The 17,360-nt window shown below is 46.0% G+C and overlaps 1 protein-coding gene across 1 annotated transcript in view; it reads right to left on the bottom strand.

Moving 5' to 3' along the window:
- The window catches only part of INTS9 (integrator complex subunit 9), a 60,904-nt gene that overhangs the window by 17,155 nt on the left and 26,389 nt on the right, over window positions 1-17,360 (bottom strand). Inside the window, exons 10-12 of the mRNA XM_050314763.1 lie at window positions 11,793-11,973; window positions 9,655-9,715; window positions 2,927-3,098 (exon numbers count right to left, since the gene is read on the bottom strand). Of these exons, the coding sequence (XP_050170720.1) occupies window positions 2,927-3,098; window positions 9,655-9,715; window positions 11,793-11,973 (414 nt within the window). The remainder of the gene's footprint in view (window positions 1-2,926; window positions 3,099-9,654; window positions 9,716-11,792; window positions 11,974-17,360) is intronic.

Genomic DNA, 17,360 nt, shown 5'->3' with positions numbered 1-17,360 from the left:
GTGTGACCCCCCAGGAACTGCTGTTGTGAAACCACCACAAATCCCCAGTCACCCTCTCTGATGGCAAACCGTGCTTGTCAAGGACACGCAGAGACTTTTCCTGACACAGTTCCAGCTTTTCCCCAAGACTCCTGATTCACTGCTGAGTTATAAAACCTTCCCCTGCACTGAGCTGCTTTAAGATGTCCCAGGGAGGTGGTTTTTAAGGCATTGCTGTTACCAGAGCCAGAAGCAGCTCCTTTGTACCACGTCTCCTTCCAGAATTTCTTTGTGGCTCGGGGGTGGTCAATATTTTTAATCAATAATCTACTCAATAGTGCTCCAGCAGGAATGCTTGCAGTGACAGGAGCCAGCAGAGCAGCACCACAGCTCCCTCACAGCTGGGGTCCTGCTGCTGGTGGTTTAATCCATATTCTTGGAGTTGTTTTTTACGTCACAGATCGGAAAGGTGGAGACTACCTGGCTCCTGTGGGCTGAACAAGCAGTGTCATCATCAGCAATGCTGGAGGGCCTGTGGTTTAAAGGTCTTAATCATCAGAAACCAGGAGTCTTTCACAGGAAAAGCTAAAATATCATCTGCTCTCACAACTGCTTCAGTGGTTCTTTCATAACCACAGATTTTAGCTTAGAACAGAAAAATAATAAAATAATAAATTAACATTTATTAATTTAATATTAATGTAATTTTACTGGCTATCAATGCTTTGGATTTTCACTGGAGTTACCCAGAACAGAAGAATTTAGTCTGCTGGGAATTTCTACAGACATAGATCACAGAATAACTTAGGTTGGAAAAAACCTCTAAGGTCACTGGGTCCAACTGCCAAGCCCACCACTAAACCACGTGGTTTTGTTCCAGCTGAGGCATCTTTTTTTGAGGGAAGCCTGAAGTCCTAAAACTGAGGTTGCAGAAGTAGTTTAACTCGGGCAAACTAGCAGGAAGGGACAATTTGTACTTCAAATATTAAATGGTAAAAGTAGGACTAGAGAGTCAGAAGGAAGTAGGAACATCCTGCCCAGTGGATGTGCCTCCAGACAGACACAAAAGCCACGGACAGGTGAATTTAGGAAACGAACCACCTGGAATCGCTGGGCACTCCAAGGTCACCCAATCAAAGCAGCTCTCGACTGGTGGTGCTTTATTTGAAGTGTAGGCCGGGGAAAAAAAAAAATCTCCAAGACCATGACCTGATGCACCCACAGGTTGTTAGGACTGACATTCCAGTGCCTTAACAACCTGCCAGGCTCCGACAGAAGTGCTCGAGTGCCTCGATCCGCAGAGGATGAGGATTTAACACAGAAAGGTCAACTGCCTCTCCCTTCAAGAGGACACAGAATAAGAGCTCCTGCCATTAAAGGCCACTTTCTGACACCCTGGGCTGACACACTCAGAACATGATTAATGCCACTGATTCCCCAGGGATTCACGACACACCCCCCATCCCCGCCCCAGCAAAGGCTCTGCGCACTCTGAACGGAAGTCCCAGGCAGAGCAGAATTCACTCTTTCCAAGACAGTGCAGATCTATTTTGCAATTTTAGCAATTACAGTAATTAGGGCTTGTCTCCTGAACTACCTCCAGGGTCAGGAGGGATGGCACTGCAGCAGCTGTGGGACCACACAACACTTGAGCACAAACAGAGCCTACATTTAAGTGCCCAGCAGGAGCCCCCTCGTGTCTCCCTTCCCCTTGCACAGGGCTAATTACACACTTTTAATCTCCCCAAATTGGCTCAGCAGTATCATGATACTGTGACACTTTTTGGTGTCAACGTTATGAAAGAGCCAAAGGGACCTGCTTTAAAAAGTAAGGAAGGAAATAACCCTTTCCCAGCCCTCTTTGCTTCAGGACATTTTGTGCTTTCCAGCAGTTTTCCTATTCACTAAGAAGAGAAGGAAAAGAAGCTTAACAGTGGGACTCCATCCCACCCTTGCTGTGGGAGCAGTTTGATCCATTACTCAGGATTTTCCTCCCCATTACTTTGTCCAAGTCCCAAATCCACACCTTTTTTACCTGGGTAAGTTAAATATAACACACCTCCCATCACACCAGAGCTGGTTACACACAAACTCAGTAGCAATGGCCTAAAGGGTTATTATTTGCCTTCTCAGATGTGAAGAACTCCCACTGTGGGTTCTGTTTGGATGGCACATCAGGTATAAACACACCTGGACATCGGTCTGAGGGGAAGGCCTTGAAGTATTTTGGAGCAGGGACAGCACTAGAAGCAGACTGAGGCAAGTGGAGGAACATAAAAGACCTGTTGTGCTTCTGAGGCATTGGGAAAAAACAGCTGCCAAGGTATCAGCCAGAGCTGCACCTTCAGCTTCAGCTACAAAGGTGTCTGTCAGCCAAAAAGCATCCAAGGAGAAGCTCAGCCAAAAGGCAGACACAGCCCAGACCCCACTGCTAGGTCTGGAGGGGGGTGGCACGCTTCTGAAAGAGCAGAGATGACAGAAACCTCTCCAGAAACACTCTCTGGCTGCCTGAGGTTTTGATGAAAGGGCAGGAGAAGGGATGAGGAAAGGTTTGTGGTTCCAGTGGAATATGGAAAAGAAGTGTTTCTCCTTCCTGACCAGCATCAATTAGGTCTTGCCTGGGTTTAACTTGCAGCCAGCTGCTTTTAATTCCAAACTTCATTTCCTGGAGGCATTTTACTGCTGAGCAGAACAAAGCTCTTGCTCAGACGTGGCAGGAACGGGCTCTGCAAGGCAAAGGTTGGCTCTGCAGGGCCACAGAGAATTAAATGGCACAATAATTACATTTGGCCCCACAGTCAGTCCTGGGGTCTTAATTTAGATAAGCTGCTGCTGAAGTCAGAAACTTCTGCCCCAGAATAAATGAGTAAAGCCCCGGGGATGTGGCCACACTTAACCAGAGCACAACCCACTGTTAACTTGATAATGAGATCACCATTTTACTTACCTGTGAAGATGACAGTGTTCAAGCTGGATTTTCCCCACAACTCCATGAAATGCACCACGTCCCCAAACCTCAGAGAGGGATGCCCAGTGAACACAACACAGGGCTGCTTGAAGTCATTGCTGAAGTCCCCGTGGATGCTGGGATAATGCTTCAATTTGTTTGTCTGAATGAGCTGAAACGAGAACAAAACCCCAGACGTGACCAACCTTTCAGGCCTCTTGTGCTTCTGTGTGTTTATTTACATGAGACTGTAAATACCCTACAGTTTATTCCCAACTCATCACAGAGTCCCTTCCTGCACATCCCTTCGATTTCCCAACGAATTTAGTCGTGTCTGTCCCATGTGTTATGAAAAGGAAGTCAGAGCACAGGGCCAGGTGCCTCCAAGTCCTTGCTCTCATTTCTTTGGTACCAGCAGTTGGTGACTGAGAGGAAACTCTGCAAACGCTCCCTTGCTTTGAGTTTCCTGGAGTGAACAGAGAGCTCAGCTGCCAAATTACAAAATAAGCTCCTTGCTCCTCCTTGCCGTGTCTGCAAAGAGCTCCAGGCACATGTTTAACCTGCTTTTCTTCCATCACAGCACTTGTGCCTTCAGCAGAATGTTTGCCATGAGCTTTGCTGGTCTGAAGGGTTCCCACAAAGTCAAATCTGCTGAGGAACAACAGACTGACTTGCCCTTCCTTAACTCTCTCTGAAAAATAGTGATAAAAATGAATTAAGAGCAAGAAGATGCCTTGTAAACAATGCAATCAGCTCTGCAGGTGGAACAGATTTCTTTACTGAGATGGAGCTTATTTATCAAGGCACTTTTCAAAGAGTTTTGCTTTATTTCTCCTGCCACTGTTTTCCAATCTGCAAAACAAGGTGCAACTTAAAAGCAATTTAATAAACCAGCCTGGGAAGCACTTTCAGGCAATATTTGGAAGGTTTTTTTTCTTGGCAGGTTTATGCTTCCATCTCCAGCCTGAAAATAAGTGTAAATGCAGTTTTCTTAAAAGGCATGTAATTTAACCCAGGAAATCACACACTGGGCAACTGAGAACAGACACAGAGAGTGGGAATGAGGGAATGGGGCTTCCCTTGGGAGCCAGTGGTTAAAGGAGGTTGGACTGGTCATGGAATCCCAGAATGCTTTGGGTTGGAAAGGACCTTAAAGCTCATCCAGTTCCACGCCCTGCCATGGGCAGGGACACCTCCCACTGTCCCAGGTTGCTCCAACCTGGCCTTGGACACTTCCAGGGGTGGGGAGTCCACACCTGTGCCAGGACCTCCCCACCCTCCCAGCCAAGAATTCCTTCCCAAGATCCCACCTAAACATTCCCTCCTTCAGCTTAAGGCCATTTCCTCTGGTTCTGTGTTATTTCTTGCTGTGGCAGATGTGACTCAGGATAATGTGCCTACTTGGAAATGAAGGGAAACTGAGAATTCTGCTGCTTCTCTAAGTCTTTTATCAACTCTTGCACCACAAAGCACTCCAGAACTTATAGGTTATCACACCATTCTGTAGGTGGACACAGCCTGTGATTTCCATGGATCATGGAGGATGTAGAAAGGGTGACTACACTGCTCTGCAGTTTACAAGTAGTATCTAATTCCTATTTAAACTTCAAGGGGGAGATGGGAAAAAAAACCATCCAGCAACTGCTGTGGCAGTTGATACGCACTGAATCTCAAAAACATTCCTGCAATTAAGGCTGGTAAAGATTTCTGATTAACACATCTGGCAGGCAGGATTTAGAATCTAAACTTAGCTTCAGTAACACAAACTGCAGCTTAGCAGACAATGGGCCAACTGAGTTGGAATCCATAAAAATCCTGGCATTTAAATGAACTCGTAGGAAATGACCCCCAAGAAGCTTTTCTGTGGTTTGGTTGTGGGATTTGTTTTTTTGGGGGGGGGGAAGACAAAAATCTTATAACTGAAGTTGCAAAAGCAGTTTAATTTGGGTAAACTGGGAGAAGGGGACAATTTGTACTTCAAATATTAAACGGGATTATGTGACATTCCAGGGCAAAACTTTGCCAGGGACAGGCAGACAAGTAAGTGAAAGACATTTCTACAGCCACTATTTATGTAACACCCTCCTGGATAATCACAAAGTGTTCTTCCTCTTTCACAGGCTCCTTCAAATGATACATATATTTGTGTGCAGCATTCAAATCTTTGTGAAGATGTGAGAGCAGCACTCCATGTACAAAAGCACTGAACAGCTTATTTCCCTGCTGTACCTACACAAATGTTCACTGCTTAGCAACATAAAAGCTGGATTCTCTTCAAAGCACTGTGGAAGCTTCAAATCCCCTCCTATCACTTTGGAAAAGAGACACAGGGTCTCTAATCCAGTTTTCAGGGCCTCATTGGTGATGATTTTATTTCTTTATCTTTCCTTTTTATCTTGAGAGATCTTTCCTGAGAAGTCCAGTGAAGCTCTTATAGTTTAGCTCCCAATCTCTGGCTCTCACAGGTGGGCAGAGCAGGGGTGAAAGGCTGCAAAAACAACTTTGGAGGTGTTCTGTCCACTCCAGTGATAAAGCAGCTGGTGGATTTCAGTGTGTCTACAGCAAAGTCTTCCCTAATTACCCCATCAAAAAATATAGGAGGCTGAAATGCAGGACAGGCCCAACAAAAAAACTCACAAATCATTAAGGGGACTGAATGTGTGATGATTTGTACAGGTTCTTTTATATGTGCAGCACAACAGCCACGGTCAGATCTCCAACCTGGGCCAAAAGCAACGAGCCAGGCAGGATTTCCACAAGCTGCAACCCAGGAGCAACACTCAGAAAGCATCTTTGTGCAGAAAGAACCACACTGTTGACTGAGAGCTTAAGAGACAGAGGCTGGCAAAGCACTGAATCAAGACTGAGGGCTGTGGGTTTTTTTCTGAAAATCCCAAATGGTTCTGCTTTCCTTTAAAGCTGTGGACTTGATTTACAGGGTCAGCAACTGCTGCTATAAACAGGATAAATCTCCAGAGCCTTTGTGTACCCTTTGTTGAAGTGAGCCAAAACATGCTGCTATTTACTCTGTGTGTGTGTGTGTGCTCTGTAGCCAGAATTTGGAACAGATGTGGTTCCTATCAGGGAATGATACAGTTATTATTTCACCTCCCTCACTCCCTCCATAAAATCAACACTAACAGGGGCCTAATTCTATCACAGAATATCCAGAGTGGGAAGGGAGCCACAAGGATCATTGAGTCCAACTCCTATATAATAATTATTCATATTACAATTCTCTATAGATCTATAAAGCAAACTATAATACTATACAATCACCTGATTCCAGGTATTTATTGAAATGTGTTATAGAGGAACTGGTCTATGGAGGAGGGAATCAAAGCTGAAGAAGAAGAAAAATGCTGGTATTTAAGACCACAGAATCAATATTACTCCCACTCTGGCTCATCTTTGACTCAGAAAAAAAAAAAGCTTTTTTTTTTGCAGCCATTTCTCTTAGATGTTGCTCACAGAATCCTTAATAAGAGCACAGTAAATCCAAATTCTTCCTCCCCTGGCAAATACTGATCAATATAAATTACCTCTCAAATTTTAGTGTTGCAGGCATTTACAGAAGTCTGGAGTCACTTATCTCAGAGCCTGAAATTGTCCGTGGAAAGATCGACCAGAGAGGAAAAGGAGTGGAAGCTCCTCGTTTTGCCTCACTGGAACAGTTCAGCCACTAATTTATAAAGTCAAAAAAAGGATGGGGCAGAGGGTACAATCCAGGGTTCCTGATAAAATGGCCAGGGGGTGGCCAATTCCTCAGCTGTGCCCGTGTTAGGACGGAACATTCCCACGTGGAATTTGATAAAACGCCACAAGTTGGTTCTGGAATAGCAGAATAACATTTCTAAACAGAGCACATTTACTGATCTGTGGTCCAAAGAACTTCATCAAGGCATTGTGGAGCTTAAATCTGAGCCTATATAGACAGTGGATCCTTGGATATAACTGATGCAGGGGCTTGGAAGTGAAAGTTCCAGCCTGCTGTACCCACAAACATTTGGGATCTCCAGTTTTTAACTTTGCAGCAACTTCCAACATTTTCCCAGCCTGAGCTCCTTCTCCTCCCTTCCCCACCACAGTAACTGCTGGTGAAAAACTACATTTCCACTTCAGCACAGGGCAGAGCCACTCACAGAGCCACCCATCCCTTCCCCAACTGTTCCTCCACTTGCCTGGTTTTCCCTCTGGGAAATGTCTGGCTGGGATTTACAGGAGTCCTGACCCATATCCCAAGTCCCTCCAACAGAGTCACAGCAACTCTCCCCTCAGAAATGCCTTTAAAAAGCAGCTTTTTGTTTTGGTTTGTGCACTGCTAAAAGGCTGCAGGTGGGACTTCACCAGCCTGTGCAAGAATCTGGGCACTCCACTCAGATTAATTTCTGCAGGAATTGATATCCAAATCCATCCCTACAAACCTGAGGCACTTCAACCCCCATTCCTGGCTCAGAGGGAAAGGGCATTCCCTGCTCATTCAGACTGGATGTTGGGAAACAAATTTCCACCTCGAAAACTGCACCAGTGACTGTGTAGGAGGAGATGGATGAGCACCTTCTACTACATAAAAGTGGGACTAACAAGGAGGGAGAAGTGTTTTGGGTGCTCTGCAGAGCTGAACACGTGTCTGGTTTTATTCAGCACAGCAGAGCAAGGAATGAGCTCAAACCACGCACCAGAAACCATAAACCTGGAAAATTTCCATGCAAAGAGAAGGAAAAAGCTTCAAACAACTCATTGCAGAGGGTGAGGAAGAATAAAAATAGTAATTGTAGAGACAATGAGGATGCTTTTATTTATCCTCTTGTGACAATAATAAAGGGATAGTTAAGTGAAATGCCAAACACAATCCCAGCTGATTAAAGGAAGTAATTATTCTGTTATACTATGCTGGAACTCATTGCTGCAAGAGACCACAACAAGGATTTGGGGGAATTTTTGCCTTGTTTGCTTTTAAATCTTGCTGTTTATACAACTGAAGAGGAACATCAGATTTCAGGACCAGCATTGTGCTGGGCTGGGCTTGTTCTGGAGATAATTAGAAACTTATTTCCTGGCCTGTCTCTCTCTGATGTATCATGCCAGGCATGTTATTAATGCTTCCTAAGAACTAAGAGACATGTCTGAGTAATTCCCTATTTTCCTCCAACAAATGAGCAGTTAAAGCACATCCTTTCATGATGGACAATTTCTGTGCAGGTTACACTGCACAACCCACCATTACTCTGAGAAAAGTAAAGCAATTCCCCACTAACAACCTGTCCAGTGGAAACCATCACTCACTGTCTGCTTCTCATGCTCATTAAAAACCCCCTGAAGTGGCAGGAAAGCAAAAGCTCCTGACTGGGAGGTTGTGGAGCCACAGGAAAAGTGGTTATGTAGATGTTTTATACTGTGTGAGGCGCACACACAGCGTCAGCTGCAAGATTTTGCAGATTTAACAAGGAATGGCATGTGCCGAGCAGTGGGGCCCTGACATGGACATCTTGTGGATGGTCCCCTAAGCTGATCTGTGATCCCCTTTCCTGCACAATCACCTTGATCTCCACACGAAGCCCAGAGCAGTTTCTGCAAAGCTGTTTCAACAGCTACACAATCATTGGGTTAAAAATCTCATCCTCAACGGGCCTCTGGAGAACATCAAACCTCCTCAGAAGGAGAGGGCACCGTTATCACTCTATAAACACAAAGGGCCATCATATAAGATGGGTTAATTAATCCAGTCTGTGACAGCTGCATGTCTGGCTTCTCTTTTTTTGGATGGGTTTTCACTTCAATCTGCCAGTTCCAGACCATACTGAGAACTACAATATGGGCTGTCAGTGAAAGCAATGACACTGTGCAACAACAAGGACACCCCAGAAAGCAGAAGATGGAGGGGAAAAGAGTCTTGTTCTCAGGGTTCAGCCTCTGGAATTGATTTATCAGCGGGAATGAATTTTTTTGGTTAGAAACCAAGTGGTGAGCAGGTGGCTTGCCCTGCAGTCCACATTATTTCTGGTAACAGATTATACATAATTCACTGCACATCCTGCTTGAAATACGTTCAAGCATCTGGAAAGAGTGAGGGCTCCTGGTCAGATCCTACTTCCAACAACGCCTTTGAAGCCCCCACAGATGATAGATACGATGGGTAATGGCAATTTCCAGAACAAATCCCTGGATGACACATTTCAGATGGAAAAAAAACCCAAAAACCAAACCCAAACATGTCTGTGAAAGGATTTAATTTCTGGGCTCTTAAATCTGCAGTGACCACCCTGGATATCTCACGAAACAGTTTGGACCACAGCAACTGCAAGAGACAGTTTTCTTCATGCCCCAAAATGGAGTAGGATTTAGCTAAAATTATTTCTCAGTCCTGTTTCTACTTTTCCCAACCTGCCTCTCGTTTACTTCAGTGGGAAAACCGCCTGTTCCCAGTGGGAACACTCGTGGTTGCAGTGGGATAAGAGCAAACATCCAACCATGGATCACATTCTGAGGGGGAAGGAGCGAACCATGTACGAGATACTGAAATAAAGATGGGAATTTTGGAGTTGAGGGAACACCATCATTCCTTCCTCCCCCGCGCTCCCAAATTCATCACAGAAAGCAAAGGAAAAAGGAAACCACTTGTGTGAATAACGACACAAAACTTAAGGAGCTGTGCAAGGGTTCACCCAAAAAGCAACAGCCACACGGGACTGTGATGCAGAAACTAAACAAGACCAGGGTTTACTTACCTCAGCATGGGGAAAAGGAGGTTCTGGAAGATACACCTTTGTTTGTTTGTTATGACACAACCTGTAAAAGCGAAGGGAACCAGCTGGGTGAGAGGTGCAGAACATTCTGCAGCATCTGCTGCCATCTACTGACACACTTTTTTTTTTGGTTTTTTTTTTTTTTTTTAAGAAAACCACCGTGTGATTTCTGGCATCAGGTGCAAAATCACTGATTTGTTTTGTTGCTTCCCGTCTTTCTAGTCAGAGGATCAACACCCACATGGAACAACAACTCAATCACAGTGAGATCACGCAGAGAAGGTGCGAGACAGCTGAAGGTAATTGTGTACACACTGGGTAACAGATCCTTTGCTGCTGAAGGCAGATCTGTAACTCAACATCCCCATTTCCCAATCCAGACCTCAGCAGTTTCTGCAAAGCCAAATCATCTGTCCACAGAAAAATTCCACTTGCCTCGTCCCACTTCTCATCGGTGACTTGGTCCTTTGGTTCCTTACAATCCAATTCTCCTGTGCATTTTATTTTTGCAGCTGCAGTGTTGGTAAAATGCCCCTCACCACGGCCCAACACTCACAGGGACCTGCTATTTTACATCATTTATCTTTAAAACACAGATACTGAGAGCTGTTGACGAGCTCTACCCAGACTCCTGACTCATCCTATTCCAGAAGCTGTTTGTCAGAGGTCTGGGGGACAATTACCTGCAGTGACACTGTCCTGGTGGCTTTTTCTGGGAAGCACTGCCTGCCTCACACTTTCACTTTATTAAAAAAGCAATAAGCCCGGGTCAAACTAATTTTGATAAAGTCTTAGAGGTATTAAGAGCAGGACATTTTCTTCAGTTGACTAAAGAGTAGAACTGAAGGCTGCAATTCCTGAATATCAACCCCAGCTCTGCCCCCAAACCTCTGTTTTACAGATGGTTGTAGCTCTGCCTCCATTCCATGTAAATTCACCAGATTTCAATCCTCTTTACAATTCTCCTGAGGGACCAAATCACATAAGATCTCCAGGGCCTCCAGACTTAAAATATCTGGAGAGGAAGAAAGGAAGGAGAAGCTACCTAACTAATAATGCAGAGCATGTCTCCATTTGTAAGGATTTGGAAAGAGTTCCAGGTGGTTGGGCTCTCCTCTGCAAGGCTCAGAATCACAGAATGGTGGATGGAGGCTGGAAGGGACCTTCTGGGATCCAGCCCAAACCCCTGCTCAAGCATTCCCACATACAGCAGGTCACCCAGGACTGTGTCCAGTTGGGTTTTGGTGTCTCCACAGAGAAGTCTCCACGTCCTGTCTGCACAACCTGTGGCAGAGTTCCCCAGAATCACAGAACCATGGAATGGTTTGGGTTGGAAGGGGCCTTAAAGCTCATCTTGTTCCAACCCCCTGCCATGGGCAGGGACACCTTCCACTAGCCCAGGTTGCTCCAACACGGCCTTGGACACTTCCAGGGATCCAGGGGCAGCCACAGCTGCTCTGGGCAACCTGTGCCAGGGCCTCCCCACCCTTTTAGTACAGAATTCCTTCCCAATCTCCCATCTAACCCTGCCCTCTGGCAGTTTAAACCATCACCCTGTTGGAATTTCACGTTTCAATTTGTGCCTCTTGTTCTGTCAGTGGGCCCTGCTGAGAAGAGTCTGATCCCTCATCCTTATTTCTTCCCTTCAGGTGTTTCTCCTTGTGGATAAGATCCCTCTGGGCCTTCTGCTCTCCAGGCTCCTCATCTCTGTGGCCCTGTGCTGGCCTTGCTCCAGTAATTCCCATCTCCTTCTTGTACTGGGGAGCCCAGAACGGGATAGAACACTTTCTGTGTGGCCTCAGCAGGGCTGAGCAGAGCAGGATCCCCTCTCCTGACCTGAGTGCTCTGCCTCATCCAGCCCAGGATACTCCTGCCCTATTTTTTTTCCATCATTTGATCATCAGTGCAAGCACCAAAAAGCAGAGATTATTTGAGTGTGGCCATTCAATAGGAAATTATCTTTCCCTAATTATAGAACATCTACTTACACCCCCACACCCCTGAGGTGACTCCAGAAACACCCCCACAATTCTAATCAAGTGTAAACTAGAACGTGTCAGGCAGAGGGAACAATTTCCCAGGGCTGAGGGTGAGAAGTGGGGCTGTCCCTGGGCACCTACCACTCGGCAAAGATCTGGGAGAACTCCAGGGAGCTGTTGGCAACAGGTGAGATGAAATAAAAGGGGACATTGGAGAGCCCTGCAGAGTCAATGTACTGGTACAGGCACTCCAGCAGGTCGTAGATCACTCCAGAGGGATAACAGGGAACCAGCACGTTCCCTCCATTCCGGACAGTCATCGCTGCGGGGGAGAAGAATGACAAAAATCAGTGAACAGGGTTCAGACTTAAACTTTTAAATACTTTAATCCAAGTATTACACTAAAAGAAGCACGAACCAGCAGAGCACATTATGAATGTAGACGAACGCTTCTGATCACTAATTACATTTTATTTACTGCCTCCTCCAGGCTTAGAACTCCATCTACAGCCTGAGCACATGGAAAACTCCTGACAGGAGAGGGCGGCCTTGCACCGGCACAAGAGGATAAATGAGGGACACAAACCACCTCCCCGCCCAAATAAACCCTGCCCCACCTATTTGCTGTCCACCAGAGGGGAAGGGTAGCAGCTCACAGGTCTCAGCCAAAGGCACAACACGTGGGGAACTGTTCTGTGCTCAGTTTTCAGGTGGAAGGCTGAAGATGTGGTTATTTCAGCCAGAAATGGGTGATGGAGTGTTCCCCCTTTTTAAAAACTAAGTGTTTCTGTCTTTTCCACTTAACAAGAACAATTTAAAACTTGCAGACAGCATGGGACTGGAATAAAAATGAGGAAAAGGGGAAAGAAAAATAGGTTTACTCTGTAACTGGAGGCAGATCTGAGCACGACAGCAAAAGCAAGGGCTGAGCAAACAGCGTGTTCCCTTGGCAGGGGGAATTACACATTTCCCAGAATTTCTTTCTGGGAAAGGGGAAATACTTTGTCCAGCTCACTGAGCAATTCCTGCCTCACCAGGATTTCACCTGTGGATGTGGGATACAACCACCTACAGCTGTTAACTGCAGTGCAGCAGCAGTAACACCATGCATCAAACATCCCACAAAAAAGCCGTGGAAGAGCCTGAAAACGCAGGTGTTACATCCCAACATGATCACCTCCCTGACTTCAATTCCTTGACAAGATTTGGGGGATGAATTTAGCATATCAAGGGTCTTTTTGCCCCACCTACATGCTCAGGGAAGACTTTGGTTTGAAAGTTTTATGGAGTCCAGGGAAATCCAAAGACTCCAGTGGGATCTTTCCCGTGCTTTATTCCTTGCAGCAGTCAGTGCCTATGACATGCAGGTGGTCAAAAGCACCTTTTATATCACTTATAACACAACTGCAGTGCAGTGGATTTATTTCTCCAGGTCCCAAACTAACAATACCATCAAAATATTTGTGAATATGAATGGTAATATTTCACATTTGTCTAGGACTGGAGATGCCAACAAACACGCCAGCAACCTGTTACATTATGGGTAGGTCTAAACCATCCCTGCTGCAAACAGGATGTGAAGGGAGGAATGAGGAGATTAAGAAAAATATTTTCAAAGCCATCTGGGGGTGGGAGTCAAGGCTCTGGCTCCAGGACCAGAACCTGCATTGTGTCATTACACACCCAAAAATTCTGCAGAGAGCAAAGGAAAGCACCCCCAGCCAGAGCAGCAGGAATGCTGCACACACCAGCTGGGATCAGAGTGCAGGTTAAAGAATGTGTCCAGGCCACAAAAAAATGTTTCATTCCTTTGTGGTGGGTTGACCCAGGCTGGAGAAAATGGAACAAAAAGGCTTGTGGGGAGTGTTAAAGACAGGGAGGGATCAGTCACTGATTGCCATGGTGGGCAAAACGGACTTGACTTGGGAAAATCAGTTTATTACCAATCAAATCAGAGTAGGGTTATAAGAAATAAAACCAAATCTTGAAAAAACACCCTCCCATCCCACCTCTCTCTTCTTCTTGGGCTCAACATCAATTCTGATTTCTCTATCTGTTGCCCACCAGTGGTGCAGGGAATGGGGACTGTGGTCAGTTCATCACACGTTGCCTCAGCTGCTCCTTCCTCCTCAGGGGAGGGCTCCTCACACTCTTCCCTACTCCACTCTTCCTACTCCTTCCCATGAGAGCCAGTCCTCCAGGAACTTCTCCAGCGTGAGCCCTTCCCAGGGACTGCAGTTCTTCCTGAACTGCTCCAGTGTGGGATCCCTTTCCATAGGATCAGTCCCCTCAGGAACAGGCTGTTCCAGTGTGGGGTCCCTTCCATGGGGTCAGTCCCTCAGGAACAGGCTGTTCCAGTGTGGGATCCCTTTCCACGGGGTCAGTCCCTCAGGAACAGGCTGTTCCAGTGTGGGTTCCCTTTCCATGGGGTCAGTCCCTCAGGAACAGGCTGTTCCAGTATGTGGGTCCCTTCCATGGGGTCAGTCCCTTCAGGAACAGGCTGTTCCAGTATGGGATCCCTTCCATGGGGTCAGTCCTTCAGGAACAGGCTGTTCCAGTGTGGGGTCCCTGTGGGGTCCCAAACCTGCTCCAGAGTGGGCTCCTCTCTCCATGGGGACACAGGCCCTGCCAGGAGCTGTTCCAGCCTGGGATTCCCACAGGTCACAGCCTCCTTCAGGCACCCCCCTGATGTGGTGTGGGATCTCCAGGGGCTGCAGTTGGGTCTCTGCTCCTCCATGGACCTCCCTGGGCTGCAGGGGCACAGCTGCCTCTCCTCCATGGGCTGCACCTTGGGCTGCAGGGGACCCTGGAGCACCTCCTGCCCCTCCTGCTGCACTGACTGGGGGTCTGCAGGGCTGTTCCTCTCACATGTCCTCACTCTTCTCTTCCCTGGCTGCAACTGCTCCTGCACAGCAACTTCTTTCCTGTTCTATGCCATCAAATCCCATGTTGCTGGTGGCACAGGATGCACCCTTGAAAACTGGCCTGGTGAATATTCCTATTCCTCCTAAGGGATGAGAACCTTTCCAAGCATATTTCTTTCCAAGCAAGCAGCAGGTCCAGTCTGGCTCCCTGCACCACTACAACAACTTTCTGGAGTTGTCAGTAAGAGGACACGTCTATTTGAAAGCTGTTTAAAGCCCAATTTATCTCTGGGAATGATGGATGCACCCTCTTGATAAAAAGCTGTATAATAATCTCAGCATTTCAAATTTAGTCTCCTTCAGTGGCTCCATCACAAGTTGTTCAGTTCACAACTCCCAAAGAGATCCTTGCTTTTCCAACAGCTGCCACCACAAGGTCAAGTTGGCACCTAAAAAGCAAACTGTGCTTTTTTTCCCCCTGCTTTATTTAAACACACACTCACACCAAATGTCCCAGGCTGTCCCCACAGACAGTTTTCTGATGGTGCCCAAGGCAATGTGAAAATGCAACTGCTCTCCTTGAGCTGCAGAATGTTGGTGCTGAGCACGGAAAAGAGGGGTTTGGGGTAAACTGAGAGGGATCTGGAGACGGGACAAGGTGTGGCTTCAGTGCTGCACACACCAGGTGGAGAGGAAATCGTGGATGTGACCTGGGAATGGTGGGAATCAGCCTCTACAACTCCCCATGCTGGGAGGAGAACAGAGCTCAAGGTGCAAGATTTTCACACTTCCCTTTCCGTGCTTCGGGACCCTTCTCCCCAACGTGCTGTTACCTCATCACACACGTTTTTGGTGAGTGTTGCTCTGCTTTAGAGCTTTTACCAAGTGAATTCTCAGCTGCTTCTGCTCTCCCCTGAACGTTTTGGAAATGGGAAACACAGATGAAAACTACTGTGCTCAGTTTGCCTACTCTTGTTTTTCCCTGCAACTCACTGCTTTTTTCACTTTTTTACATGTTGGAAAGAAAACTGACTCCCTGTTTTTTCTTCTCTGATGTTGGTAGATGTGGAACTGCTTCTGGTATCATGCAAACACTGTATTAACATAGAATTATTGGTTTCTTCAGACTGCTGTGTTTTGGCTAATACAATTCCAATTTCAGATTCTTCCAATGGCATTATTTTAAGCACGGAGTTTCCTTTGGTTTTTAATGATTGTCTCATTAAAGACAAAAGCTTGAAGACCTTCTGCAAAGCCCTTAAAATAGCTCAGAGTGTTTCTGTCGACCAGAACAGCTTGTGCAGACAAACCCACCTGTACCAACACTTGTAACGGGGTTTATTTATGCACATTCAACTCCTGGATTTTGCTGTGGCCAAACTGCATCTCTAAGACTTTAAGTTGTACAAGCATCTTAATTAGCAAAGATTAATTAAAATGAAATGGTTTACTCAGCATGATGGGAGGTGATCATGCCACCATGACCCCCCCCAAAAAGGTCCAGGAGGGACAGAGAAGGGCAGCACATCTGGATCTACCACAGCAAGGTCACCAAAGCTGATCACAGGGTATTAAAATCACCAACAGTGCTTAAAAACAATGAAATCACAGGTGGAACACACACATGTAAAACACACAGCACTCAGGAAAGGAAGTCACAGGTGTTAGGAGTTAACACAGCTTTGAAGGAAGGTGGAACAACTGCACTGAACTTCACTAACTACACAAAAGCCATGTCGGATTCAGGACATTCCTGAAATAAAATCACTTGAAGGTTATGAAGGTATCCTTTAATCTCATTCTGTTCTACTCTCCTCCAGGTATCTGCTCATGGATCCTGTTGGATGGAGCCAGGATGTTGGCAGAAGGATCTTTGGTAAAACCCTTGATTCTCACTCATAGAAAATGCCAAAATGTGCTTTATTGGGAGAATCATTGAATGGTTTGGTCTGGAAGGGACATTAAAGATCACCCAGTTCCAACCCCTGCCACGGGCAGGGAACCTTCCACTAGACCAGGAATTCAGTCTGATTTAGTCTTGTCTTTTGGTAACTTTTGTAAGGACCCTCCCATCACAAACTGTTTTGTTTTCCTTGCAAGAAGCAGTGGATTTAAAATAAAGGGAAGATCTCAGGCAAGATCCAGCAGGGCAGACACGAGAAAGGGGTTTGATGGAAGAAGGGTGAGAGCACAGAGGGACTGAGGTGGGGGAAGGGGAGAAAAGGAGAGAACAGCACTGGATGTGACATTCCAAACAGGCTGGAAAATGCTGTCATTCACACTGATATCACAGCTTTGCAATTATCAGCTTTTCCAGCTGTGAAAGCGTCTGATTAGGTTTTATATTTTTGGGGGGTCTATAAATATATCTTGGTAGTTTGTTTTTTTTTTAAACAGAGATTGTGCTGTTGGCTTTTGATATATTTAAAAATCAGGTGTAAGAAGGGAAGCAGATGTGCTTGTTTTCAGAACTGAAAGCCATAAAAAAAGCATGTGAAGATTTTCACGCTGGCTGATACACAGGAAGGAAATGGTAATATTTCAGCTGGGAACAATATCCAAAGCCCAGGCCACACGTAGCCTGTTGGCAGCCAAGTGACACACTTAGCAAACCAGGAGCAGCAGATGATTAAATCTCATTATACCTGTTCCATTCCAAAACATTTTAGGTACAACTTGTGTCTCTCCAAGCACTTACTGCATTAATGACATCAGGAGCACCTCGTAAAATCCAAACAGGTAGTTTTATGCCAGCAGCTATAGCTGGACAACTTACTCAATTCCAGGAATCTCAGAATTATTTCCCACCCAAAGCCATGAATAAGATGATAAAACAGGCAGAGGA

The sequence above is a fragment of the Myiozetetes cayanensis genome, unplaced genomic scaffold, assembly GCF_022539395.1.
Source record: "Myiozetetes cayanensis isolate MyiCay16 unplaced genomic scaffold, myiCay2020 scf2-11, whole genome shotgun sequence".
Taxonomy (NCBI): Eukaryota; Metazoa; Chordata; class Aves; order Passeriformes; family Tyrannidae; genus Myiozetetes; species Myiozetetes cayanensis.
Note: the sequence above shows the minus strand (reverse complement) of the source record. Positions and strands in the feature narration are given on the sequence as shown.